This window comes from Dunckerocampus dactyliophorus, chromosome 6 (genome assembly GCF_027744805.1).
Source record: "Dunckerocampus dactyliophorus isolate RoL2022-P2 chromosome 6, RoL_Ddac_1.1, whole genome shotgun sequence".
NCBI classification, from domain to species: domain Eukaryota; kingdom Metazoa; phylum Chordata; class Actinopteri; order Syngnathiformes; family Syngnathidae; genus Dunckerocampus; species Dunckerocampus dactyliophorus.
This window is the reverse complement of record NC_072824.1, coordinates 1,140,822-1,167,500: the sequence shown is the minus strand read 5'-3', so window position 1 is coordinate 1,167,500 and position 26,679 is coordinate 1,140,822. Positions and strand designations below refer to the sequence as shown.

At 44.9% G+C, this 26,679-nt stretch overlaps 1 protein-coding gene and 1 pseudogene across 3 annotated transcripts; one reads left to right on the top strand and one right to left on the bottom strand.

Moving 5' to 3' along the window:
• Positions 1-1,021: 1,021 nt before the first annotated feature.
• LOC129184059 (small nucleolar RNA U3) lies at positions 1,022-1,156 on the top strand (annotated as a pseudogene).
• A 715-nt stretch (positions 1,157-1,871) lies between these two features.
• Positions 1,872-25,647, bottom strand: LOC129183311 (uncharacterized). Of its 3 annotated transcripts, none has more exons than XR_008570776.1 (10): positions 25,488-25,647; positions 25,301-25,415; positions 25,063-25,227; positions 24,708-24,985; positions 24,459-24,631; positions 24,130-24,366; positions 23,805-24,066; positions 2,531-2,636; positions 2,285-2,424; positions 1,872-2,204 (listed from the first exon to the last, which is right to left on the bottom strand). XR_008570776.1 is itself a non-coding variant. In XM_054780416.1 (9 exons), exons 3-8 carry the CDS (start codon positions 25,131-25,133, stop codon positions 2,566-2,568), a joined length of 1,092 nt encoding a protein of 363 aa, XP_054636391.1. In that variant the 5' UTR covers positions 25,134-25,227; positions 25,301-25,415; positions 25,488-25,647; the 3' UTR covers positions 1,872-2,424; positions 2,531-2,565. The 3 variants fall into 3 exon arrangements, 1 of the variants encoding a protein (XP_054636391.1); XR_008570777.1 differs by having other exon boundaries at positions 25,063-25,187; XM_054780416.1 differs by having other exon boundaries at positions 1,872-2,424.
• Between the last annotated feature and the right edge of the window lie 1,032 nt (positions 25,648-26,679).

Here is a 26,679-nt window from a genome sequence, read left to right as displayed (position 1 = left end):
GTTGTGGATGTGTGCTGTCCTTGATGAGGTTGTGTGTTCTTCGTAGGACTCTAGATTTATAAATGTCTTGCAGTGAGGGGAGGGCTGCCCCAACAATGTTCTGTGAGGTCTTGATCACCCGCTGGAGTGCCTTCCTATCTCGTGTTGTGCAGTTACCGTACCAAACAGTGATGGAGGCGGTAAGGACACTTTCGATAGTGCATCTGTAGAAGCAACAAAGACGATCAGAGGAGTGAATGCATGAGTCGGTTTCTTGTGTCCAATCCCGTAAGTCATTCAAATTCAAACAAAATTTTAACTTTTTCAAAGAAGAGAGAAATGTGATAACATGTTATGAGAAAAATGTCTGATAAAAGTGGATAAAGTGTATGGTGAGCGTTTTTACAGCCTTAAAACATATCTAATAATTGTACAAAAATATAGTTGGCTACTTGACGGATTTCAATTATTGTGGGCTATTTTGGAAACCCAGGAGCCCAGTCCCCAAAACCACATTAGAGCGGCCTATGGGAAAAACTACTATGGAGCTATGGCTCTATCTAGTGGTTGGAGGGTCGAATTACAACGTCGTCCTCCAAAGTGTCTCTCTCGACGACAAGCCATTCCACATTTCAGTTATTCATGAACAAATCGTGATAAAATATCAGCATCATTGCATATTGAGAAATAAGTGTTATGTTAGGAGTTAATGGGCATAAAATGGTAACTGTGATGTCATTACATGCTTTACATGCTGCTAAGAATTGGCTGATCACTTGAACGTTTGCAGTTCGTGATTTCCTTTAAAAACAACTCATAAATACCGCAGCAGCTCTCGCAAAGCATTCTGGGTCTTATATGCACTGGCATATAATTGTAGAATTGTGGAATTAAGTAGACGGAATTAGTCAATATTAACGTAAACGTACTTGGTTGGTTTTAAATTCAAGAAGTGTATTTTTACAGGAGTAAACTACATGAGTCCCACGAGTGAAAATGGTAGTCATGTAGATGACTTCCTGTCGGAATCCAGTGTTGAGTTGAGACTATACTTTTAGGAATCATTTCTATGATGTGACCTGAGAAATGTGTTCTAGAAGTCAATGGTCTCACCTCCCACGATGATGAGAAACATATCCATTAATCATGATGGTGATATAGCCTCCTTTTGAGTGGGTATAAAAGTGTAAAGTCATTAATTCTCGTCCATAGCAGAGAATCAGAGAGTCAGTTTGACATTTCTTCTCTGTTCAGAAATCTGTTCCTTTGGTACGAACTGCTCACTAAAATGTAGTGAAGATGAGATGAATCCTCATGAGGCATCGAACCACGTGAGCCAATTAGTTCTATAAAGGGTTCGTTTCTCGAAGCTTCATGTGCACACGAACCCCCCTACTGGCCAGGTGTGTAATCACAGGCAGCTGTATCTGAACCACATTGTGTAGATTCATTGAATTGTTGTGTCCATGAATAACAAAAACTGTATGACCAAATCATGTCTCTACATAAATGACCACATTTGTGTGTAATAAAATAGTTGTTGAATGTATTGTGTTGGTGTACATTTTGTGTACCAAATGGTACTATCATATGACATGGCAGGTTGTGTCATCATGTTTTTCTGCCACTTTAGAAAAATGGCAGGCAGAGGACAGTGGAAGTGCTTGTGGAACTATGAAGAAGTACTGAATATGCTTGTGTAATGAGGACAATGATGTACGGGACAGGGGAGATTTCATTCATTTTTATACGCAAATAACACTTTCTCAACACTTTTTGGTTTGAAAAGCTTTCTTTTTTTTTGACACAATTTCTCCAGCCTTTGAAAACACCCTTTCACAGGGGACAGAAGACACTGGCGTGCACAAAAATGCAATTGGCGGATGATATCAATTTGGGTACAACAGTTTTGGCCTCTCCCAGTACACCAGAGGGTTTTCCAGCCTGCTGATATTTGGTCCAGAAAGGTAGCGCTGGACCTCCACAGTGGCTTCTGCAGTTACATTTTGGGTCTTTCGTGCTTCCGTGACACTGGTGTCCAGACGATGCCCATCAGCACTGAACCAAGCCTGGTGTTGTCATCCACAAAATGGCGTGTTACAGCCAGGTAGGCATCCATATTGATGGATGTCCACTTATCAGATGAAGGCTAACAGCAGCCACCTTCTCCACTCCAGCCTTAGCCTTCTCCTTTGCTGACTCATACTTGGCCTCCACCAAAGAGCCTCAAGGAAAAATACATAGTGCTGAATTGTGTAACGTCCAATAAAGTACTCCTTCGTTTCATGCATGCAGCCTTACATACCTGCCTTGTAGGGAGAACATCATTGGGATCCAATTTGGACACAAATGTCCTGAATGCAACATCATCCACAATACTGAAGGGCTGTGTGTCCTTCAATGTCATGGAGACAAGGGCTTCACCCAGCTCTTGTTTTCTGGTGGCTGGTTAAAAGAGAATAAATGAAGTTCATGTTCATGTTAAGCATCTTTATTTACACAATAAACAACAGTCAATATGGAAAAATGGTGCTAGCCTGGAATGACTTACCTCGGCTGGCTGAAGCTCCACTTCCCTCCTTATTCTCATGAAGGCACAGCATGGATGAGGTGTTGTGATTGGACCCCAACTCCTTGGAACGCAACAAACACCTCACCTTTGAACAAATATTAAACAGTTGAAAAATACTGTTCTCTAGGGATGGGCGGTTTAACACAGACGCTTCGGCGCTTGTTTTACCTTTGTGAAGCAGAGTGGTTCGGCGCAATGTTCCGGGGCTTGTGTCAAATTTCACTGTCACGTGACTGATGACGTCTGAAGCGCCGAATGCATTGTTTGGCCAAACCACGGTTCTGACGTCACCGGAACTCGCTCACCTGTTTGAACACTTTGGCGCGCTCTTCTCTTTAAAAGAAAAATGAATCCAAAACGACGATTCCCGAACACTAGTTCTTTTGCCCTGTCTGTTGCCCTTTGGATTCGAGTGAGTTCATTGCTCTTTCTTTACCACGGCTTCCGGTAAGAAACGTTCTATGGCTTGGGATCACTTCACCTTGGTTTCTCCTAATAAGGTAATAGTATACTTATAGTGTGTGATGAAATATATTTGACTGTTTTTTGTTTTCAACTGTAAATTAATTTTATAATATAATAATAATATAATAATTATTATTTTTATGTGTATGAATGCTAAGAGAGAGTGCAAAGTGTCTCTGAATTCTTTAAACCAAATCAAGTTTACTATACAGTAGTTAGCTATAGTAAAGCTACAGCTATAGCTTAGCTATTGATGATGTTTTTAACTAGAAGTAGGTTTGTATTTCATTTTAAAAAGTAAGTATTTATTTGTTTTCTTTCTGTTGAAGGTGCAGTGTTTGATTTGCCCACAAGAGTTGGCATATCATGACAACACCTCCTCCATGATGCGGCACCTCCGGTCCATCCATCATGTTGGAACACCTCAGATGTCAAACCAAACTTTCAATCCTCCTCCTGCCGGTAATTATTTCTGATATGATGTGGATGGTGGGTGCAAATGGAGACATAGTTTATAGCTCAATGGTTAGCATAGTGGCTTTAGATCCAAAGGTTATGGGTTTGAATCCCACATATTACAAATTTCCTCTGTATGGATTTTCTTGACATGCTAATTTTTTTTTTGCAGTGTCAAGGAAGCAACAACTTGATGCTGCATTGGTGGACATGATTGTTGTTGATATGCAACCATTTTCCATCGTGGAAGATAAAGGTTTCAAGGTATGGTGGTTCATGGGTCTCTCCCATTTTGAGTATCAATACATGTTTACCTAATGTGCTGTATTTCATTTAATGTCACCCTTAGGCCTTTGTCAACCTTTTGGACCCCACCTACATTATCCCGAATAGGAAGGCCTTGGGAAAAATGGTGGATGACAAATACAAGGCTACCAAGGAGAAGGCTATGGCTCTTGTGAGCAAGGCCTCTGCTGTTAGCCTGACAGCAGACATGTGGACTTCCATTCATATGGACGCCTACTTGGCTGTAACGTGCCACTTTATCACTGAGGAGGTAAGTATCCGTCATACTGTAGCATGTACTTCCTTTCTCTGAACTACTTTGTGTATTGCTATGGTTCTTGTGCCTCACTCTGATTTTGCACATTGTAGGTGCAGCTTTCCACAGTGGTTTTGGGGGTTCAAAAGTTTCCCCAAACCCACACTGCAGCTCACTTGGCTGAGGCCAAAGATGTCCTCATGGAAGAGTGGGGAATTAAGGGGAAGGTGAGAGACCAGTCAAAGACAAGATTATCCTGCAATATTGTCTACTGCTAATTGCTATATGTGATTTGTGCACGTGTAATCTTTGCTGCAGGTGACAGGCCTGGTCACAGACTGTGCTCCCAATATGATTGCATGTGCCAATTTACTACATCTTCGGCACATAATGTGTTTTGCACACATGCTGAATTTGGTGGTAAAGCGGTCCCTTGCCCAAACCCCAGAACTAGAGGACATCCGGAGTCGGGGGCGCAAGATTGTTGGGCATTTTAAGTCCAGCACTACAGCCAAACAAAAGCTCTCTGAGATGCAGCGACAGCTGGCCAGGCCAGAACATAAATTGATTCAGGAGGTGATTACTGTTTGAACATTGTTAGTCTTCTTGTAGTTACTGTAATTGTGATATTCTCTTTATAAAACTTGCTTGTTATCGTATCTTAGGTGGACACAAGGTGGAACAGTACTTTTGCCGTGTTGGAAAGGCTGTTTAATGAAAGAGAGCCAATGGGTGCAGCTCTGGCCAGCCTCTCTTCAGACCTTACCCCATTCACCTCAGAGGACTACCAGGCGATGCACCAGTGCCTGGATGTCCTGAAGCCATTTCACCAGGCCACAGTGGAGCTTTCTGAGGAAAAACAGGTGCCGGCCTCGAAAGTCATACCACTAGTTAAAATGCTAAAACATTATATCTCGAGCAGATGTGGCCATATCACCCACCCACTGGGTATGAAACTGGCCACCAATTTAAAAAATAATTTAATTGAAAAGTTTGCAATGTTGGAGAAGGTCACAGCACTTTCTATGGCAACCTTACTAGACCCGAGGTTCAAGGACCTGGGGTTCTGCAGCCGAGTCTGTGCCCAAACGGCCATAGAGAGACTTATAAGGGAGTGTGCAGGAACAATGCATATCGAACTGCCTGCTCAGTCACAGCCACAGTCACCACCAAGAGCAGCCCCTTCAAATCGACTGGAGGATGACAGTCTTTGGGCACTCCTGGACAGGCATGTTGGTGCTCAACAACAGGTGACCAACACAACTGCCAGTGCGACAGTGGAGGTTCAGAGGTACAGTAAACATTGAACGGTCATGATATGCTGCTGAATCACATATACCGTAATTATTGTTATTGTTATTCTAATAATTATTGTCAAGGTACTTAAAGGAATCCCACATTCCCAGAGCAGAGGACCCACTCAAGTACTGGATCACCCACAAAGTACTTTTCCCACACCTTTACAAGCTGGCAGTAAAATTTTTATGCACACCAGCCTCCTCTGTGCCATGTGAGAGGATTTTTTCCAAGGCTGGTGAAGTCGTCAGCCAAAGACGGAACAGGCTGAAACCAGCCACAGTTGAAAAAGTCCTGTTTTTAAATAAAAATCTTTGAAATATATCCCATGCAGTCATTTTAGCCCTGTTTCACAAGCACAATCCCTTGTCACTTTGTTTATTTTCATAAAGTAACACAAGCACTTCCCACATAAATCAATCACAATTTGTTTGGTTTTACGCTTTTTATTGTGTATTTATTTATTTATTTAAGTAGAACAAAAACAAGAAAGCTACTTGAAGTAGATGACATGATATACTTGCAGTGCACCACCAGATGTCACTGTTCTGTGTGGTTCAAAGCCCCAAAACGTTGGTTCATTTTCCGGCACAATCAGATGAACCCTGTGGAAGCTTCATGAGGCTTCAGCTGCCCATCCCTACAGTGTTCTCCATAAACAAACCTCATGTGTCAGGAATAATGCTAGATTTAGCTCATATCCTCCTCTTCCTCACTGGCTCCATCCTCTTACCTAGTCTCTCCTCACGCTCCGAAATCTCCAAACTATCTCCAAACTATAGAAATGCTATCCAAACTCTATAACCTCTATCCAAATGCTGAAATGACTGCAACTCCTCATCAAAAAGCCCCATTTTGAATGGAGCCTGAGGGGTTTATATTGCCGTCAAACCTTGCGCCAAAATCTGAACCACTGCCCAAAGCGGTCACGTGGTACAGCCGGGCATTTTCAGCTCCTCCCCTAAATACAGTATGCCTCACACACTCACACACATTTAATGTGTAAAATGGATATCTACTCACCACTAATCAATGATCATGGAAGAAGATGGCAATGGGACTCATGGTGTAGACCTTTTATATGTTAGCATGTTGGCAGTGGCAGTTCTAGGTGTGGGCCATATGGGCAATTGTTAGGGCGAACAGCTGTTTTGCCAGCTGATGCGTGAGCCCGTAACTGTGATGCGCTCGGACACAGGCAGAACCCTGTTTAGATTATTGCAGTTTTCTTTAAGAGATCACTTGGTAGCGCACACCCACTCCCGTATTCAACCAGGTTACTAGAGAGTTTTTTTTATATAATTCGGCATTAGTTCGGCCAGTCAAGTCACATGATCAAAGCCAATTTACTTTCATGAAAACGTACAGCGGTGAGCGCTCCCGTCTCATCGGCTGGTGCGCGAGCTCGCTAATTACGCAGCTGTGTCAAATCAGGCAGCGTAAAGAGAAGCCACTGCAGAGCAGAGCAAAGGTTTTAGTTCCTCCACAGAGCTGTGAGAATACTACCAACATAGAGCTGAACGGACAGCCGGTAAGATCACTTTTTATTGTCTTTGTGGATGTGCGGCACTTGTTGCGATGCTGTGGAATTGGAATGTGGGGCAGGGTGCTTTGTGTAATGTTGGCTGGATAAATGGTTGCTTATGGGGGAAACGGGTCACTTGGTTCACTGCTGGATAATAGTTTTACATTGGATATGGATTGTAAATATGTGCCCCTAAAACGGGGGTAAAATTTGTGGTTAATTCATTCTGTTTTTATTAATTTGTGTGTTGGATTTAACCAGTTCCATTAATTCATTGTTTCCTGTGGTTAAACATTTATTTTTATGCATTCACACTAAAATAATTCAGTTAAAATCTGTTTTAACTTAAAGGGAGAGAATTAAACTATTTTGATGTACTTGTGCAATGGTTCAAGGTTAATATTTATTTGATTATTATTATTTTTTTTAACCCCTGTCCTGTCCAGCCTTTAAAGCAGATAGAATTGTAGATCTAAATGCCGTCAAGTGCTCAACAGATTTACTCTGCCAGGGAGAAGTGTGATATACAATTCCCCTGTTATACAGAATTTATTTGACTTTGATGCTTGTTATTAAGCAAATTTGGAGCGACTGGACCGGATCGGAGCAGGAGGGGACAGAGAAGAAGAGAAAAGGAAACGGGGAGTGCGGGGACGAGAGGGGGACAAAAAAAAAGAGAGACGATACAAGGACAACAGCAGCAACAACAATTGTGACAAGAACAGAACAACAGAAACATACAGAACTACATCAGCAAATAAATGTCTCTGACAACTATAAAGACGAACAAGGACATAAGGACAAAACAATATCAACAACCACAATGACAATGCTGTCAATGACAATCACACATAATAGTAGTCATGAAATGATGAATTATGATAGTGATCACAATGACAATACTGCATTGAAACAGTCACACATAATAGTAGTCATGAAATTGTATTGTATTGTATTGTATGTACTTTATTTATCCCACAGCGGGGAAATTTACTTGTTACAGCAGCAAGACAAGTAAAGAGAACAGTGTAAAGAAAGCATAGTGTCTACAACATGGTTCAGGTGGTGCAGGTGTTGTAGAGCCTGACAGCGGTCGGTATGAAGGACCTGCGGAACCTCTCCTTCTTACACCGTGGGTGTAACAGTCTGGTGCTGAAGGAGCTGCTCAGGGAAACAACAGTGTCATGTAGCGGGTGAGAGGTGTTGTTCATGATGGATGTCAGCTTAGCCAACATCCTTCTCTCCCCCACTTCCTCCACGGAGTCCAGAGGACCGTCCAGGACAGAGCTAGCTCGCCTGATCAGTCTATTTATCCTGCTCCTGTCCCTGTCCGTGCTGCACAAGAGCACCGGACCCCACAAAGAGCGGAGCACGGCCACACCCACGAAGCACGCAAGCCAAAGGCGCCAGGGAGGGACAGAGAAGCAAGCACCGCATGACAGGGCCAACGAGAGGAGCGGCCCCCCGCCCGCCCCCCGCCACGCCGCAGACCGGCCACCACTCCACCCCCGTCCATCCACCAACATGCCAAGGGAGAAACCCCGGAGGGAGGGAGACAACTGCCGGCCAGGAAGCAGAGACCAGCCAGACACCAGCAGGTAGCAGGGACCGCCCGCCAGCCCCACCCACAAGCTCCCGGCCAAAGCCACCCCCGACCGCCCCACCCCGGAGCAAGCATCCCCCCGCCAATCCCGGCCAGCACCACGCAGAACACCACCACGCCGCCCGCCCCCACGCGCACCCACACGCCCATTCAGCAGACATTCTCTCCATAGCTATATGATCTAACAAAAGATTTTTGTAAAGAGCTATGTTCAGTTTCTTCCTTGATTTCCAATTGATGAGAATGGTTTTCTTGGCAATGCTTAATGCAGTGATTAGAAGCTGTGTTTGGGTTGTTTCTACATCAGTTGTGGCGAGATCGCCCAGCAGGCATAGTAAAGGGGAGGTCGGAATGGAGAACCCAAGTGCCAAAGATAGGTACTCACACACTCGATGCCAAAAATTGTTAATGGGAGCACAGGTCCACATGGAGTGTAAGTAGTCATCTATTCTATGGTCTGAGCAGTGTGTACAGATGTTACAGTCAGTTAAGCCCATTCTAAACATTCTATGTCCTGTGCAGTGTACTCTATGAAGGATTTTAAACTGAATCAGCTGTAGGTTGGGATTATTGATTAACCGGGAAACATTAAGACATATTTGCTTCCAGAATTCAGGGTCACAGCTTGTAGATAAATCTGAGCTCCATTTGGAGATTGGTACTCCGATTGTGTTGTCATTTTTTGAAAGTAGAACATATGATTTAGATAATGTTTAGGGGCAGATATTTTTAAAAATTGGTCAATAGTGGTATTGCTTTCCCATGATATGGTCCTGAAACTTGCTTTAATTAAAGATTTAATTTGTATGTATTCAAGAAATTTGTTGAGATTGTAACAAGGTCGTTAAATGAGATAAAGTTGTTTCCGATAATTATATTTTTCATACAACTTATTCCTTTTTCATGCCATGTTGGGAAATTTAATGGTTTCTTTTTAAGCAAGATGTCAGGATTTTTCCAGACGGGAGTGTATTGGCAAGGAGTGAGCGAGAATTTTGTTATTTTTAGAAATTCCCGCCAAGCTGTCAGAGTGGTGCTTATATTTATACTTTTAAAACAATTATTTTTCCGGAGGATTTGGCTAATGAAGGGCAGGTTACAAATTGGGATTTCATGGCTACGTGATTGTTCTGTGTCTAGCCATAAATAATCCAATGGGTTCGGTTTGATCCATTTTAAGATATACTGTAACCTGTTTGCAAGGAAGTAGTTGGAGAAGTTTGGGAGTTCTAAGCCCCCATATTCTTTAGATTTTTGTAACGTTTTGAGACTTATTCGTGCTGGCTCATTTTTCCAAAGAAATGTATTTATATATGAATCTAATGACTTGAACCAAATTATAGATGGTTTGGTGGGAATCATGGAAAACAGATAATTCATCTTTGGTAAAATCATCATTTTCACGGTGGATACTCTGCCTGTAAGTGAGATGGGCAAGGTTCTCCAACGTGCAAGATCATCCTCTATTGACTTCAATAGTGGAGTATAATTCAAGCGGATCAGGTCTGACAGGTTGGAGGAAATGTTAATACCCAAATACTTAATGTTCCCTGAACACAGTGGTATAGAGGGGGTGCTCTGGAAACCAAAATTAATGGGCAGTACTGTGGATTTAGACCAGTTAATGGAGCAATCTGAGAAGGTGCTATAATTGTTAATGAGTGAGATAGATTGATGAATGTGAATTATCTAGGAAGAGTAATACATCAGCATAAAGGCTTATCTTATGATGAACATTTGTGGTGTGGATCCCTTTAATATTTATGTTGTCGGGTTGCAGCTGCAAGAGGTTCGATAAAGATAGCAAATAGTGAGAGAGAGTGGACACCCTTGCCTCATACCTCTTTGTAAAGTAAATTCTGGAGAGATGTGATTGTTAGTCCAAACAGAGGCCTTCGGGGTGTTATATAGTATTTTAATCCATGTTCTAAATGAATCTCCAAAGCCAAATTTTTGTAGTGTTGCAAAGAGAAATTTCCAGTTTACTCTGTCAAATGCTTTTTCAGCATCCAATGAGACAATTGTGGTTTCTAAATTATGGATGATAGAGTAATCAATCAGATTGATTAGACGGCGTACGTTGCTAGTTGAGTTTCTCCCCTTGATAAATCCTGATTGATCAGGGTGTATTATATGAGGGGTAACTTTTTCCAGCCTTATAGCTAACGCTTTGCATATTATAAGATCTGCATTAATCAGTGAAATTGGACGATAACTGGAAGGTAGTGTTGGGTCCTTATCCGGTTTCAGCAGAAGACTGATTGTAGCTGCGTTCATCTTTGGAGGCAAGCATGAACTGTCTTTAATTTCCAAAACCATTCTAAGAAATATTGGGGATAGTAATGACCAGAATGTTTTATAAAACTCGGCAGGGAAACCGTCAGGTCCTGGTGCTTTGTTATTCGGCAACTGGTGTAGAGCGTTATGGAGTTCTATTAATGAAATGGGTACATCTAAGTTTGTCACCTGTTCGTCATTTAATTTTGGTAATTCTATGGTGTTGAGAAATGTTTCGATATCTGGGAGAGATGGTTTAATCTGAGGTGTATATAGATTTTTATAAAAGCTCCTAAAGACGGAATTAATTTCCTCCGGGAGGTGAGTGATATGACCTCCTGAGTTTCTAATGGAGGAGATAGAGCTTTTTTCTTTATTGACTTTTAGTTGGTTAGCTAAGTATTTTCCGTGTTTATTTCCATGCTCAAACTTTTCCAAACGTAGTCTCTGCAGTTGGAACAGAATTTTCTTGTCAGTAATTTCTTTTAAGTCTAGTTTCAGTTTCCTTAGGTTACTTTGAATATGCTCATCTTGTGAGTCAGTATGAGCTGCTTCGAGGATTTGGATTTTTTTTCTCCAACTCTGATTCTAGTAATCTCTTTCTTTTTCTTATATGATGAATATGAAATGTTTTTTTCGCGCATTACTGCTTTTGCTGCCTCCCACAGAATACTAGCCAAGACACCGGGTTGGTCATTGAAGTCTAAAAACATTGTCCACTCTCTTTCAAAGTATTTTAGGAAGTCTGAGTCTTTTAGTAATGATGTATTTAATCTCCAGCATCTAGTAGGAGCGCTCATAGTTTGGTTAGTGAGAAAAAGAGAGACTGGGGCGTGATCACTAATGGTGATAGGGTGTATGTGAATGTTGTCAAAAAGTAGTCAATACGAGAGTAGGTGTGGTGCACTGGTGAGAAATAAGTATATTCCCTGTGAGTAGGGTGATAAGAGCGCCAAGCATCACAAAGACCAAAATCATTCATGTATTTCTTCAGTATCGATGTTGATTGAGACTCACGATGTCTCTCAGCTGGGCTAGACCTGTTCACTTCTGGATTAAATACTAAGTTGAGGTCCCCTCCCAAGATCATACTTGTATCAAAATGAGCAGAGAGAGAAGAAAAGAAGGCATGAAAGGAGGGGTCGTCAACATTCGGACCATATATGTTGCCAATGCAGAAATGTACATTATCAACAGATATGTTCATTATTATATATCTCCCTTTTGTGTCTGTAATAGTGTTGTGGAGTGTAAAATTCACCCTCCTGTTAATTAAAATAGCTAGCCCTCTCTATTTGGAGTTGTAACTTGCTAAATATGTGTGTGGGAACTGTGGTGAGTGAAGTGTATGGACAGCTGACTTGGACATGTGAGTCTCTTGTAATAAGACAATGTCTGCTTGGGTGTTCTTCAAATGATTGAAAATTTTTTGTCTTTTTTCTATCGACCCAACTCCCCTGACATTCAAAGTGACAAACTGTAGTGAGTTCATCCTACACTAGCTTTTGGTGATGTGTGTGTGTGTGTGTGTAAACAAGATCAAATGTGAAGTATGTGTACCTGGAAGTAAAAATCATGGGAATATATACAGTACATTTAACACTCGAACTCCCAAGGCAGTCATTTTGACTGTTTTCAAAATTTGCAATGTCATAACTTGGTTAAAAAAAAACCCTATGTACCCAGAGGACCCTGACTTTTCCTAAATGTGTGTATATTTTATTCTAACATTGTTTTATCATTAAAATTTCAAAACACAAGAGTTCTGAGTATTACTACCTCGAATGACCATAACAGTCAAATTGACTGCCTGATTTTTACAGGGGGTGCCATATTTCACTATTTGCTACATTTTTCCCACCCTTCCTCCTGCTCTATTGGCTTTGTTTTTTATGCTCTGTGATGCTAAAACCTAGCTGTAGCGTCACTCTAAACCCAAGAGAGACAAAAATGACAAGTAGAAAGAAGGTGACAGCTATGGAGGCTTTAGCCTTGCTTCAGAGAAAATGGTTGCAGTTCGAGTTTGCATGTGTAATTGCAGAGAAGTTATGTTGTGTCAATTCAATCAAACACTCAATCACTGTAGTTTTCATTTAGTGTCCTGATGTGTTTTTTTACCTATTCCACCAATTTATTTTTAGATCTTTTTAATGATCATCCAAATTATATACAAAGAGTCAAAATGACTGCTATGGTCATTCTAGTAGTTGCAGAATTCTGGTAGACCGAGTGTTAAATGTATGCTTAATTTGTACATAGGCAAAGTGTAACATAGTAATCCTGAATGAACTAAGCCAACTAAAGTGAAGATGTAATGTGGGTTTATGCATAAGTGAGATGAGCGTGCTTGTGAGTAGTTGTGATATCCATATCAATAGTAGAATATGATGTGTATGTGTAGGAGAATGCGTGCACGTGTGTGTATTTGTGTGAATAGCTTGAATTTGGTTGGGTTTGGACTTTTGAGGGTGTATGATGTCACTGTGAAGAGATGCTGATTGAAGGAGACAGCTGGCAGAAGAGGATATGTGACAATATGAGGAGGGGAGAAAACGTGAGACAGAGGGGGGAATAGAAGAGGAAGAAAGAGAAGAAGAAAAAAAAAGGACAAAAAAGAAGAAAGGCTGTGCATACATACAGTGGGATAGAGAGAGAAAAAAAAAGGGGGGGGGGGGTAAAGTGGGAGCAGACAGTAACATGCAAATGCTACAAGTGTGCGCACTGCGAGATAGAAAGAAAAGTTACCTGGTTGAGATAGATCATTAGTTACCATATCAATACAGCCATAGTGTTACTTCCCGGTCGCGATAAAGTTGTCCATTGACGAAGAGTTTATCCACCGTGATGACATCTCGGCATCCCTCGTTAATGAACTTCCTCCGAACAGGGAATAGGCGTCGGCGCCTGTCAAGGATTTCTCGGGGGAATTGATCGTTGACGCTGAAGTCCATCCCCTTCAGCTCCCGGCCTCGGCCCTTCACCTGTTCCTTCTGCTTGAAATGTTCGAATTTCGCCACGATGGGTCTCGGCCTACGGTTCTCTGGCTTCTTGGCTCCCAAGTGGTGAACGCGGTGAAAAGTGATGTTTTGGATGGCGTCCGCTGGGAGTTTGAGTTGTTGCGCCATGAAGGCCCTCACCGATTCTTCCGGGTCCTCCTCAGATTTTTCGAGAATTCCCGCGAAGACCAGATTGTCCCTCATGCTCCGGGCCTGAAGGTCTAAGGTCGTCTCCTTCATGGTCTTATTTTCTTGGACGAGTTGTGAAACTCCGTCGGTGAGGGACTTCACCGAGTCGCAGAGGGTGGCGTTCTCCGTAACCAAGGAGACAATCTGGTTTTGGCTGAATTCCAGAGATTCACGGATGGCCTGGAATTCTTTGTGAAGCACTTCGACGAGAGCGAGGCGGCCGTCCAAGAAAATCAGCCTCTTGTTGATGGACTCAAGGATGTCTCTGATGTCAGTGCCTAGCGGAGATATTTCTCCAGGTGAGTCCTCCGGACGGCTCCGCTTGGGGTTTGGTGTCTTGGGTGATTTTCCCATAACTATGCGTTCGAAGCACCAAGGTTAATATTTAAGGGTTTGTTAATAATTGTGTTGTATTAATTAATTATTATGGGTTTTGATAATTATTTGATTTGTGAGTACTTGGGTTTATAAAATGTTAATCATGTGCTGTTTGTCATTTAAGGTTTTTCACCTGCTGAAAAATTTAAAAAAGGAAAAACAGTCTGGTCTTGTTGAGTGAAGTCCTGCTTAATTGTTCAGCGTTGGTACACCCCTTCAAGTGTGGGGAGCACAGCGAAAAACCGGCTCAGGTTGGGAAAGCCCCTATCAAACCAGATTGAAACTCCTGCATCAAAGTTCACCCGACGCCTCTGCCAAGCCAGCTTACAACCCCTGCTAAGTCCAGGCCCCGCCCACTGCTGCGTCCAAACCCAGTGCCCCAAAGTTCTCAGCAAAGCCCAAAATGGCCGAGTCGAAATCCCTGCAGCAGCTGAAGACGGAGAGAACGACTGCCAAACAGCAGTTTACCCGACAAGCAAATGTACTGTTGAAGTCTTGCAAGAAAATGTCGGCAGAAGAACTGGTGGAAGCCTTCGGCAAGGTCAGACTTGAGGTAGAGAAGGTACTGGAGGCAAATGAGGAGGTGGAGACCTTGACTGAGGAGGCGGAGCTCGAACCTGCTGTTAAAGAGGACATCAATGCAGATGTGAGAAAAACAGCAGAGGACTGCGAACAAAGGCTTGAAGAAGTGGAGGGCACTGTCCAGAAGGTCCTATGGCAAAACTTTGGCTGCTCCGAACTCTCCCTTGCAGTCGAAGCAGCTGAAAAAGAGTGCAAGCGGGTGGTAGCCAACAAACCTAGCCTGAAGCTGGAGGTATACGAACTCATGCTCAGCAACCTTGAGGGGCTGGTGAAGATGGCAAAACAGACCATGCACCAATGGACTCGGTGGGTCCCAGAAGGAGAGCAGCCTGACTTCCGGCAGCGTGTCCGGAATGTGGAGACTTCGCTGCAAGAGTTAATTTCTGACAAGGCTACCCTGCTGCAGGTGGAGCTGGAAAGCAAGGGGCCCTCTGAGGAGACACCACACCAGTCACCTACCATCAAGCTGAAACCAACGGCACTCCCACAGTTCGACGGCAACAAGCGGAACTTCTACCTCTGGAGGAAAGAGTGGGAGGCACTACAAAGGCAAGGTGAACCGACTGGCTCCAAGGAGGTCAGGAAAATTCAGCTGTTGGGCAGCGTGGAGGACAAAGTACTGAGGGACCTTCGCCTGGGACGGCGGATGAAATATTTTGTGTGCTGGAGAATCTGTTTGGAAATAAAACAGCAATTGCCCTGGAAATCATTGAGGAGCTGCAGGCGCTGTTACCAACCCAGGAAGATTGTCGATTTAATACAGGTCGTGGAAAAGGCCCTGTATGACCTCAGTGAACTGGGAAACACTGGGGCCCTGAAAAATCCACTCGTTACCAAGTCCCTGGAGAGTAAGCTGCCAGACGGCTTAAAGAAGGAGTGGCTGGTCCATGTGTCGGAAGGAGAGGAAGCCTCATCACCTGAGGAGAGGTTTGACATGCTTAAGTTTCTGAGAAGTCAGGAAAAGATTTATGAGCAGCTGGACCAGCTCAGGGACGATAACCCCAGCAGGAGGGAGTCAAGAGTCCCACAAAAACATGCCCGAACAAAAACCACCAACTCCTCAAGCTCCCAAGCATCCTGTGTTGTCTGTGGAGAGAGGGGCCATAGAAAGAGACTCTATTACTGCAAGAAGTTCAAAGCACTCAAAATAGCAGAGAAGAAGGAAGCAGTTTAAAAAATTGGTGCTTGTGGGAGGTCCCTGGAGGTCCACGACGATGACGCAGAGTGCAAGACCACCTCTGTGCAAAAGCGAGGGGTGTAATGATGCTCAAGGCCCGGGTCATCACTACTACCTCTGTCCCAAGGCTGCAAGTAAGGGAGATGGGCCAAGGAAGCCAAAGCTCAGTCCAGCAAAAGGGGGATGGAAAAAGTACACAGAGATCCAGGAAGAGTTCCTGACAAGCCTGCCCCCTGACTCAGCCCAGCGGTGTCGTGATGTCTTCTGCAACTCAGTCTTAAAGACATTCAGTTCAGCCGTATCTGAGAAGAGTTTGCTGGCAGAGAGTGGATTTGAAGAGTTCCCTGTCATAATGATGATCTTGGAAGTTACTGCAAATGCTGGACAGAGGATTGGGGACCCTGATAGACCTGGCGTCCGACACAAACTACATCACTCATGAGGCTGCAGGTGAGCTGAACCTGAGGAGTGAGGATGTGACGCTCATAATCCATGGAGTTGGCTGGATGCAAGTGACAGTGGGGACCAAGCGTTACCTCCTGAAGATCCGGGTCAGAACTGCAAAGGGAACCCTGAGGTCTCACCAGCTTGTGTGTTATGGACTGGACAGCATTGCAGAGGTCAATCGCCACATACCACCCAAGACACTGCAAACAATATTCCTGGATGTCCCTCTTCATGAACTGGTCTGTCCCACTAAAATCAAGCTCCTCATCAGCCACAAGGAAGGCCAACTCGTCCCTCAAAAAGTGCGCTCTGTTGGTGACCTTGTCCTGTGGGATGGTCCCCTTGGGAAAGCAGTGGGTGGCTCTTATCCAGATCTCATGGAAGATGTTAAAGTCACAGCCCATGGATCCAGAACCCACTTTGCCCGCTCCATGCGCACAGCAGCTGTTGCGTACCAGGAGGTCACTAGCAGGAGCCCAGTTCATCCCTTTCAACTCACCCAAGCAGTCACGTCTGCTGCCAACCGAGACTTTATAGACTGGTGGAGGTGGGACATTGGGGCTGCGTGTTAGCCCAGGTGTGGCGGCTGCAGATGTGGAAATTGCCGACCTGGAGGGAAGGAGATGACAATCTCTGAGGAGAGAGAGCTGGAGCAAATAAAGAGTGGACTGACCTACATCAGTGGAGATCGCCACAGCGAGAAACCACACTGGCATGCAAAGTACCCTTGGGTGGAGGATCCAGCAACATTGCCGGACAGGAGAGCAGTCAAAGCAACATTCCTGAGGACTGAAAAGCAGTTGGCAAAGGAGCCAAGATGGAAGGCGGCCTACAAACCTCAAGTCCACGAGATGGTCGAGCGGAACGCTGCTGTTAAGCTGTCCAAAGAAGAGTTGGCAAGCTGGTCTGGACCCGTATGGTACATCAGCCACTTGATTGCACCAAACCCCCGCTCTGTGACTACGCCAGTCCGCCTCGTCTGGAATAGTAGCCAGAAATTCAGAGGCCAGAGCCTGAACGACCTGCTCATGAAGGGTCCAGACGTCCTCAATGACATCCGTGCTGTCCTCACCCGGTTTCGCCAAGGTGTCTTCGTTGCACTTGGGGACATCAGTAAAATGTATAATTCTGTATGGCTTGAGGACCGGGAAGTACACCTGCATCACTTCCTGTGGAGAGACTCTGAGGAAGAGGACATCCAGGAATACGCCATCACTAGAGTTAACATAGGCGATAAACCAGCCGGCTGTATCGCTCAAGTTGCCATGCGGGAGACAGCCAACCTGCCAATGTTTCACCATCTTGCAGGAGAGCGTCGAGTGTTGGAGCAAGACGCTTATGTGGACGACATCTTGACCTCGCATGATGACCTGTGCCAGCTCAAGCAAATAACGACGACCAATGTTGAGCGCACCCTGAAAGCCAAAGGATTCTACATGAAGCCATGGGTTTACTCCAGCCAAAGTGGGAGGTCAGAGTCAAGCCACTTAAAGAAGGAAGCACCCCAAGTGATGGTCCTCCCAAACCAAATCTCTGAGGAGAACAATAAAGCCCTGGGCCTTGGGTATATTCCTGAAAGCGACAAGCTTCACTTGATGGTAGCTGTGAACTTCTCTAAAAAGAAAAGGAAAATGAGACTCGAAGAAAACCTGTCAAGAGAGGAAGTCAGGGCTCATGTGCCGGATCCACTCACCCGAAGAGAGCTCCTCAGCCAAGTCTCTGGGCTATACGACCCTCTCGGCCTTGCAACTCCTGTCAAACAAAAGGGAGCCATCTTTAGTGAGGGCTTTCCAGGAAGCAAAGGTCAACTACAGTCAATCAGTAGACATGTCGGAGGCTCCTTTGACTGAGGGCCTCCGTGAAGATGCCATCTGCCTTTTGGAAGACTACACTGAGCTCAGCCAGGTGAGGTTCATCAGAGCCTTGACGCCACCTGACCCATGTGCCAAGCCCTGTGGTATCACCTTCTCTGATCGTAGCGAACGCTCTTATGGTGCCGTATTGTACCGCCGGTGGCAGGTACCAGAAGACATGACCATATGACTAGTCGAAGCGAAAGCCAGACTGATGCCATTAGATCACAAGGGGGACACTGTCAAGGCTGAGGTCTGCGGAGCAGTCTATGCAGCTCGTCTGAAAAAGCACTTCCAGAAACACTGCAGCATCCGTGTGGAGAAGTGGCACCACCTGGTCGACAGCCCGACAGTCCTTGGAGCCATCCAACGTAAAAACTACGGCTATCAAACATTTTTTGCCAACAGAATTGGGGAGATCCAAGGCAGTACAAATGTCCAAGACTGGTGGTGGATCCCTGGGCCCCTCAATATTGCAGACATTATTTCAAGAGGGGCGAGCCCCAAGGAGCTGGACGAAAGCACAGAGTGGCAGCAGGGTCCTAAGTTCTTAAGTCTCCCAGAGACAGAGTGGCCAGTGAAGTCCGCCAAAGATGTTGCTGTCGAGGCCAAAGAGAACCTCATGCCCATCCAGAGAAAGGCAGTTGTTGCTGCCCTGACCCGAGCTGGAGAGAAGGCGGAGCCCAGGCCTGAACTAATCTCAAGCCCCGCTGATCTGCACCGGCCTCCTGCCGGGGCTGCAGTCACAAGCCTGATGGTTATCCAGCGATTTAGCAGCCTAACCAGACTGGAAAAGTTACTCGCACTGGTCTGGAGGGCGGCAAAGAAGTTTCTTCGTGGCACAGGAAGACCAAAGTGGGAGACAGTCCCGTTCGATGGCACAGTCACCGTGGCAGAAAGAGAGGACACCTTCCGAGACCTCTGTCTAGCGGCACAAGTAGGAGCTACTTTTCCCAGCACCACAACGGACCGGCTGGTCATGTACAGGGACGAGGCAAGTGGGCTATTGGTATGCTGAGGCAGAATCCAGCACTTCAAAGAAAACGGCTTGGCTGTTCCTCTTATCCCCTTTGACACCTGGCTGGGGACTTTGCTTGCACGCCAGAGTCACCAAGAAGGGCATGAAGGAGTTGCCGGGACTCTACTCAAGATGCGAAAGAAGGCTTGGGTTGTGCAAGCCAGAAGCTGGCCCGGAAAGTCGTCAACAAGTGCGTCCACTGCAGGAAGGCCAGAGCTTAAGTCTGTCAACAGGTGATGGGTGACCTGCCAGTGCAAAGATCAAGACATGCTGCGCCATTCAGTTCATGTCAGTTGACCTGTTTGGACCTTACCTGTTGAAGGACGATGTCAAAAGAAGAGCATCCATGAAGGTCTGGGGGATCATCTTCTGCTGTATGGCAAGCCGGGCCCCTGCATATAGACCTGGTCATCAATATGTCCACAGAGAGCTTCCTAATGGCCTACCAAAGTATCACTGCCATCAGAGGCCACCCCCTCAAGGTTTGGTCAGATCCTGGGACCAACTTCATTGGTGCAAAGTCCTTATTGGGGGATTTGTATGCCTTCCTGAAGAGCCAAGACAGAGCAAGCCTGGAGGTGTATGCAGCGACAAATGGGACAAACTGGACCTGTAAATTGCTCCCTGCCGACTCACCACATCGGAATGGAGCTGCTGAAGCTGCCGTGAAGGTTGCCAAGCAAACTCTTCAAAGTTTGAGCAAGTCAACTAAACTTATTGTACCTTCAGTGAGTTCCTCACAGCCCTCCTAATGGCAGCTAACCTTGCAAACGAGCGTCCTATTGATGCGAGAGTCCAGAGTCGGGAGGACGGTGTGGAGTACGTGATGCCAAACTCACTCCTCCTGGGCCGAGTGTCTCACAGTGGTGACTCCAGTCTTTTGATTTCCAGGACTATCCCTATAAGCGGCTCAGAGAAATCCAAGTCCAAGTCAACAAGTTCTGGAAAGCATGGTGCCAGCTTGCTGGCCCAAACCTTTTCGTTAGATCAAAATGGCATGCTACAGAAAGAAATGTCTCCGTTGGTGATGTTGTTGGCTTTGTGATCAAAATGCTTTGCGTGGGCAGTTTAGACTTGGCAGAGTCGTCACTGTAGCTCCTGATTCAAAGGGCATTGTTAGGGATGTTGAGGTTCTTGTCACTCCAGGCAACTGTGGCTCAGTCGAGAGAGAGAGAGAGAGAGAGAGAGAGAGAGAGAGAGAGAGAGAGAGAGAGAGAGAGAGAGAGACGAGAGAGAGAGAGAGAGAGAGAGAGAGAGGAGAGAGAGAGAGAGAGAGAGAGAGAGAGAGAGAGAGAGAGAGAGAGAGAGAGAGAGAGAGAGAGAGAGAGAGAGAGAGAGAGAGAGAGAGAGGAGAGAGAGAGAGAGAGAGAGAGAGAGAGAGAGAGAGAGAGAGAGAGAGAGAGAGAGAGAGAGAGAGAGAGAGAGAGAGAGAGAGAGAGAGAGAGAGAGAGAGAGAGAGAGAGAGAGAGAGAGGCTTGTAGTTCTTTTACCTGTAGAGGAGCAGTGCCCCTAGTGGGGAAGGTGTTTAAGTTGTTCGCCTTTTCAGTTTTGCAACCTTTCTAAGTTCAGAAAGCTTGAGTGGGAGGTGTTACGGCGAACAGCTGTTTTGCCAGCTGATGCGTGAGCCCGTGACTGTGATGAGCAACAGGCAGAAACCTGTTTAGATTATTGCAGTTTTCTTTAAGAGAGCACTTGGTAGAGCACATCCACTCCCGTATTCAACCAGGTTACTAGAGAGGTTTTTTTATATAAATCGGCATTAGTTCAGCCAGTCAATTCGCATGATCAAAGCCAATTTACTTTCATGAAAACGTACAGCGGTGAGCGCTCCCGTCTCATCGGCTGGTGCGCGAGCTCGCTAATTACGCAGCTGTGTCAAATCAGGCAGAGTAAAGAGAAGCCAATGCAGAGCAGAGCAAAGGTTTTAGTTCCTCCACAGAGCTGTGAGAATACTTATAATACTTATAATAATTTGTGTGTTGGATTTAACCAGTTCCATTAATTCATTGTTTCCCGTGGTTAAAAATTTACTTTTATGCATTCACACTGAAATAATTCAGTTAAAATCTGTTTTAACTTAAAGGGAGAGAATTTATCTATTTTGATGTACTTGTGTAATGGTTCAAGGTTAATATTTAAGGGTTTGATAATAATTAATTGTTAATTATTATGGGATTTGATAATTATTTGATTTGTGAGTACTTGGGTTCATAAAATGTTAATCATGTGCTGTTTGTCATTTAAGGTTTTTCACCTGCCAACAGGACACCATCCGTAGTCTCATTAGGAGCATGCCCCCACGTTGTCAGGCATGCGTACAAGCACGTGGGGGCCACACAAACTACTGAGAATCATTTTGAGTTGCTAAAATGACATTTTGGCAAAATGGACCAGTGTGCTGCATCATTTTTTCACTTTCATTTTCAGTTAGTTCATTTCTATCAAATTATGTGGCATCATTTTGTTACTAATACATCACCCACTTATTATCAGGAAAGATATTCAAGATCATTTTCCCCCCAGTTTAGATCTGATGTGTTTTCAAAGTGTTTAATTTTTTTGAGTAGTACAGTATATATTGGGTAATAGGAGTGTAAAGGCGATTAATGGGTGTTATAGAGGACTCTAATGTTAAAAATTGTATTTAGAAGATCATGAACATGTTTTCTATGTCATAACTCGGAAAATATTTCATTTATTAATATCAAATCCTACCTAGCAGAAATTCACTTTATTGTGGTCGAGTCTACAACCAATTAACCGCCATAAACAAGATCAACAAGCAGAACCCATGTTTGCATCTTGTGGTTAGAAGTGGAATTGCACACACACGTCAGCCCCTCCCATTAGTGTGATCTTGCATACAGCCATGGTTGCCGTTAGTTTCATGCAAAGAGCCACAATTGGTATTTGCATCATAACAATAGAAAAAGAGATTTGCTGAAATGCAACTTTTGTTTTTACATGCATAACTTGTACAAAAACGTGACAGACTTTTTCTTGCACATCCATAATGTTTTTCACACAAGTCCTCTATATCAATCCCAACTCATTAAGATGACTGTAATGGCAGAAATGATTATTTTTGCATATTGTGATTTTGAGCACATTAGAGCGGCCTATGGGAAAAACTACTATGGAGCTATGGCTCTATCGTGGTTGGAGGGTCAAATTACGTCATCCTCCAAAGTGTCTCTCTCGACGACAAGCCATTCGACATTTCCGTTATTCGTGAACAAATCGTGATAAAATATCAGCATCATTGCATATTGAGAAAGAAGTGTTATGTTAGGAGTTAATGGGCATAAAATGGTAACTAGGCGCAAAAGAATGCTGCATACACGTGTCTTCTACTCAAAAGGCTGTGCACTGCAGGCGTGACCTCTTTTCCTTTTTTTGCAGGTTTAAAAACTCTGTGTCTGAATTTCATATGAATTTCGTATAAAGTGAATATTGAACCCCCAGCGCCGCCAATAGCATGGCCACTAGTGATGTCATTACATGCTTTACATGCTGCTAAGAATTGGGTGATCACTTGAACGTTTGCAGTTCGTGATTTCCTTTAAAAACAACTCATAAATACCGCAGCAGCTCTCGCAAAGCATTCTGGGTCTTATATGCACTGGCATATAATTGTAGAATTGTGGAATTAAGTAGACGGAATTAGTCAATATTAACGTTGGTTTTAAATTCAAGAAGTGTATTTTTACAGGAGTAAACTACATGAGTCCCACGAGTGAAAATGGTAGTCATGTAGATGACTTCCTGTCGGAATCCAATGTTGCTTTGAGACTTTTCATTTGAGAAACACATTTCTCAAGTCATCATAGAAATGATTTCTGACCGAAAAGTATCACTACCCACGATGATCAGGCCCGTAACCAGGAGGGGTTTGGGGGGTTCCAACGAACCCCCCACGAGCGATTAAATGTCCACTTGGTTAAAAAAAAAAAAAAAAAAAAAGCTGCTATCAAGGTGTGCAATTGAAACGGAGTGTCAATGTGCTGTGATAAATGATGGCAGAAGTATTGCAACAGCCTGTTGCTGGTGAATAGTGGCATGTGCAGGTGCCAGTACCTTGAAGCGTCTGAACACCTACATGAGGGCCAGTATGACGCAACGGCAGCTGACCTCGCTGGCACTTCTCCACATTCACTACGAAAAGGTTATCAACCTGGAGGAAGTGGTGGACGTATTTTCCAAGAAAGATGATGCTGAATGAGCGATAGGTAAGGCTGAAACACATTGAATACTCTAACCGGACTGTAGTGCTGAAGGAAAATGCTGGACAAATTTGAGGGATGGCAGCGCCAATGCAATGCACGCATTGTCGGGTTAAAAAGGACTTTGAAAACATGCACCGGGAAATCTCCATATGCTATTGCCACGATGATGAAGGAGGTGCTGGACCTCAATTTTGCCCCCCCCCCATCACCTTACGACGATGTACCTTTTTGAGCCGTTTCTTCCTCATCAGAAGAAGAGTGCCTCATACTCTTTGGCGCCACGACTCCCGAGTTGGATGGCTGGACGTCAGTTGCTGCCATGGGGCCTTCTTCCCGGCGCATGGAGAGCTTGATGAAGATCTCCCTCATATTCTTTGCATACCGGAGGTTTTTATGCATGACGTGAAAACGCTCTTCTGTGTTAATATTGTGGCACATGAAGGAGCTGACCATCTCTCTGTTCACCGGGTCATTGTCCTCAAAGTTCTGAGAAAAAACAAGCACAAGCTTGCATCATGTGGGTAAACCAGGAGAGTTTCTGAAACTCACACATGTGGCCACAGCGCTCCTGCTGTCCTTGCAGGCCCATCTCAGTCCATGCCTTCCGGAGATATGTGACCATATTCTTGGCTTCCCCTCCACCCAGCGTGCTAAAAAAAAAAAAAAGTGATTGGTCGGCACAGACCGGCTCCTCAGCTTGAGCCAGCGCCTGAACCACTCAAACTCATCTGGGTCCAGGTAGATTTGGGCCAGACCATACTTGGGAGTTGTTTTATGGTCCAGGACCTGCAAGAACAACAGACACAAAAGCCAGATATCATCTTGCTGGAGTGTTAGCCTTAAACCCTTGCTAACTCAGCAGGATCTTGGGAACTTACGCTGACAAGGTAGCCGGTCTGGTCGTCACCAACCGCCTTCTCCACCTCCTTCACCCGCATCTGCTTGAGGACACCAGTTCTGTGACCGTAGATGCAGGTCAGATAGGCGGCCAGGTAGCCACAGATCCTGTTTTTGGTCACTGAGTCTTTGGGGTCAGCATTTTTAATGTCATCTGAGGAAAAAGAGAGAGTATTAGAGTGAGTAGTACAACAGAGTATTTCCTGTGCGCATGTGTAGTCCAGCATTACCCAAAAGGGAAGGAATTTTCTTCCTAGCCAGCTCCTCTCTCCTGATCAGCCTCTGTTGCTTGATGGCCTTGACACTGACCTGGTGGCCGAGCATGCTCCTGTTTAGGTCCGTCTGCATCTTATTGAAATACTTAATCAGGACCACCACATTTTGCGCCTTGAGACGGCTGTGCTTGGGAGGGATATCGCAAAGATACACCACAAATTTTGCCGCCTCTTCTATGTATAGGAACACTGTACCCGGCGACAGTTCGGCCCTACGCAACACAGACGGGTAACTGTGGAAACAGAAAGTTCAGATTTAGTCTGCTGGTTGTGACTACTTGATTTCTTTTTCCCGCTGGAGAGAATTTACGCTGCAAGATGCTGGAGATTGAACAAAACGTCTTGGTCGGCCACCCCAGCGTCATGAATTTCAAAAAGCATTTGGTGTAGCTGGCCTTGGTGATTGCGTTCTCCTGCATCTTAGTGGTTCCTTCACTGCTGAAGATAAAAATAAAATAATCCTCCAAGTATCTGTCTGTGAACACACACGAGAGTGACTGAAGCAGCAACAAATACCTCCGACACATATCATGCTCCTTCATTCTTACCAATGGAGGTCACGAAAGAGAGGCTGCGCAAGGACGAGCCTTTGCCTTTCCCCTCAAAGAGCTCAGCCAGGCACGGTGGAAGCTTTCCCAGCTTCTTGGTCCTGGCTACCCTCGTCTAGAACAAGATTGACATTATTATTTCATGACAATTTCACAATGCAGTGTCCATATTGCAGCTGTCACTCACCCTTTTCTGCCGGTCCTCCACAATGAGGTCAGAGAAGAACTTTTGGAGGGCTCCGTGATCATCCTCATATTCTGCATCCTCCTCGCTTTTTTCTTCTTCCTGTCTTCCTGTCTTCTTCTCCTGCCTTTTCTTTTGCCGCTCTTTCCTTTTGTTTCCTTCTTCCTCACTCTTGTCCATGCGTTCCACCTGAGGATAGAAATCAAGTCAGATGAGAGCCTTGCATTTTCCGCTGGGAAACAACTTGCCTGTTGCTGGGATGATGGGCCTACCTGTTGAGAGGAAGTGCCCGCCTCTTTTTCCTGTAGCTGCCACTGCAGTGAAGAAAAAATCAGGGGTATTTTTTTTTTTTAATGAATGCAACGCCTGTTCTTCTCTTGGAGGCCGGTGCACTTCTGGCAAGTTGGACCTGTCAAAATGTTTTGATTCCTACTTGCACTGCTGCTGTTGGGATCCTGTCACCTATGTGTTTGTGTCTTGGTAGGTTTTGTTGGTTGTTGTTCCCATTATTAGATGTGAGATATACTTTTAGTAAATGGGATTAGGCGGTGGCGATTCTAGCTATGGGCCACACGGGCAATTGCCCAGTGTGGCAATCTCTCGGGGGCGCAGTGGGAGGGGGAAAAGGAAAAAAAAAAAAGGGTAATGCTCAGTGTTCATCATATCCTCAAGTCAGCACATATGTGTGGCAGAAGGGCATCCTCTGCAGGCGGTATACTCACGCCCCCATACTGCTCAAACAGGACCAAACGTCCCGCACGTGATGCGGATCAAACCAAAGGAGTAGTGAGGGGACGGGTGCCGCTGGGCCTCTGCCCTCAGGTTAATTACAAGGTAAAAAAGGTAATTACAACAGTATCCATCCATCCATTTTCTATGCCGCTTCTCCTCATTAGGGCCGTGGGGGTATGCTGGAGCCTATCCCAGCTGACTTCGGGCGACAGGCGGGGTACACCCTGGACTGGTGGCCAGCCAATGGCAGGGCACATATAGACAAACAACCATTCATACCTATGGACAATTTAGAGTGGAGTTGAAGCTAACATGCATGTTTTTGGATTGTGGGAGGAAACCGGAGAACCCGGAGAAAACCCCCACACACGCACGGGGAGAACATGCAAACTCCACGTCCTCCCGATCTCCAGACTGTTACTGTGTGGCCAACATGCTAACCACTAGACCACCGTGCGGCCAA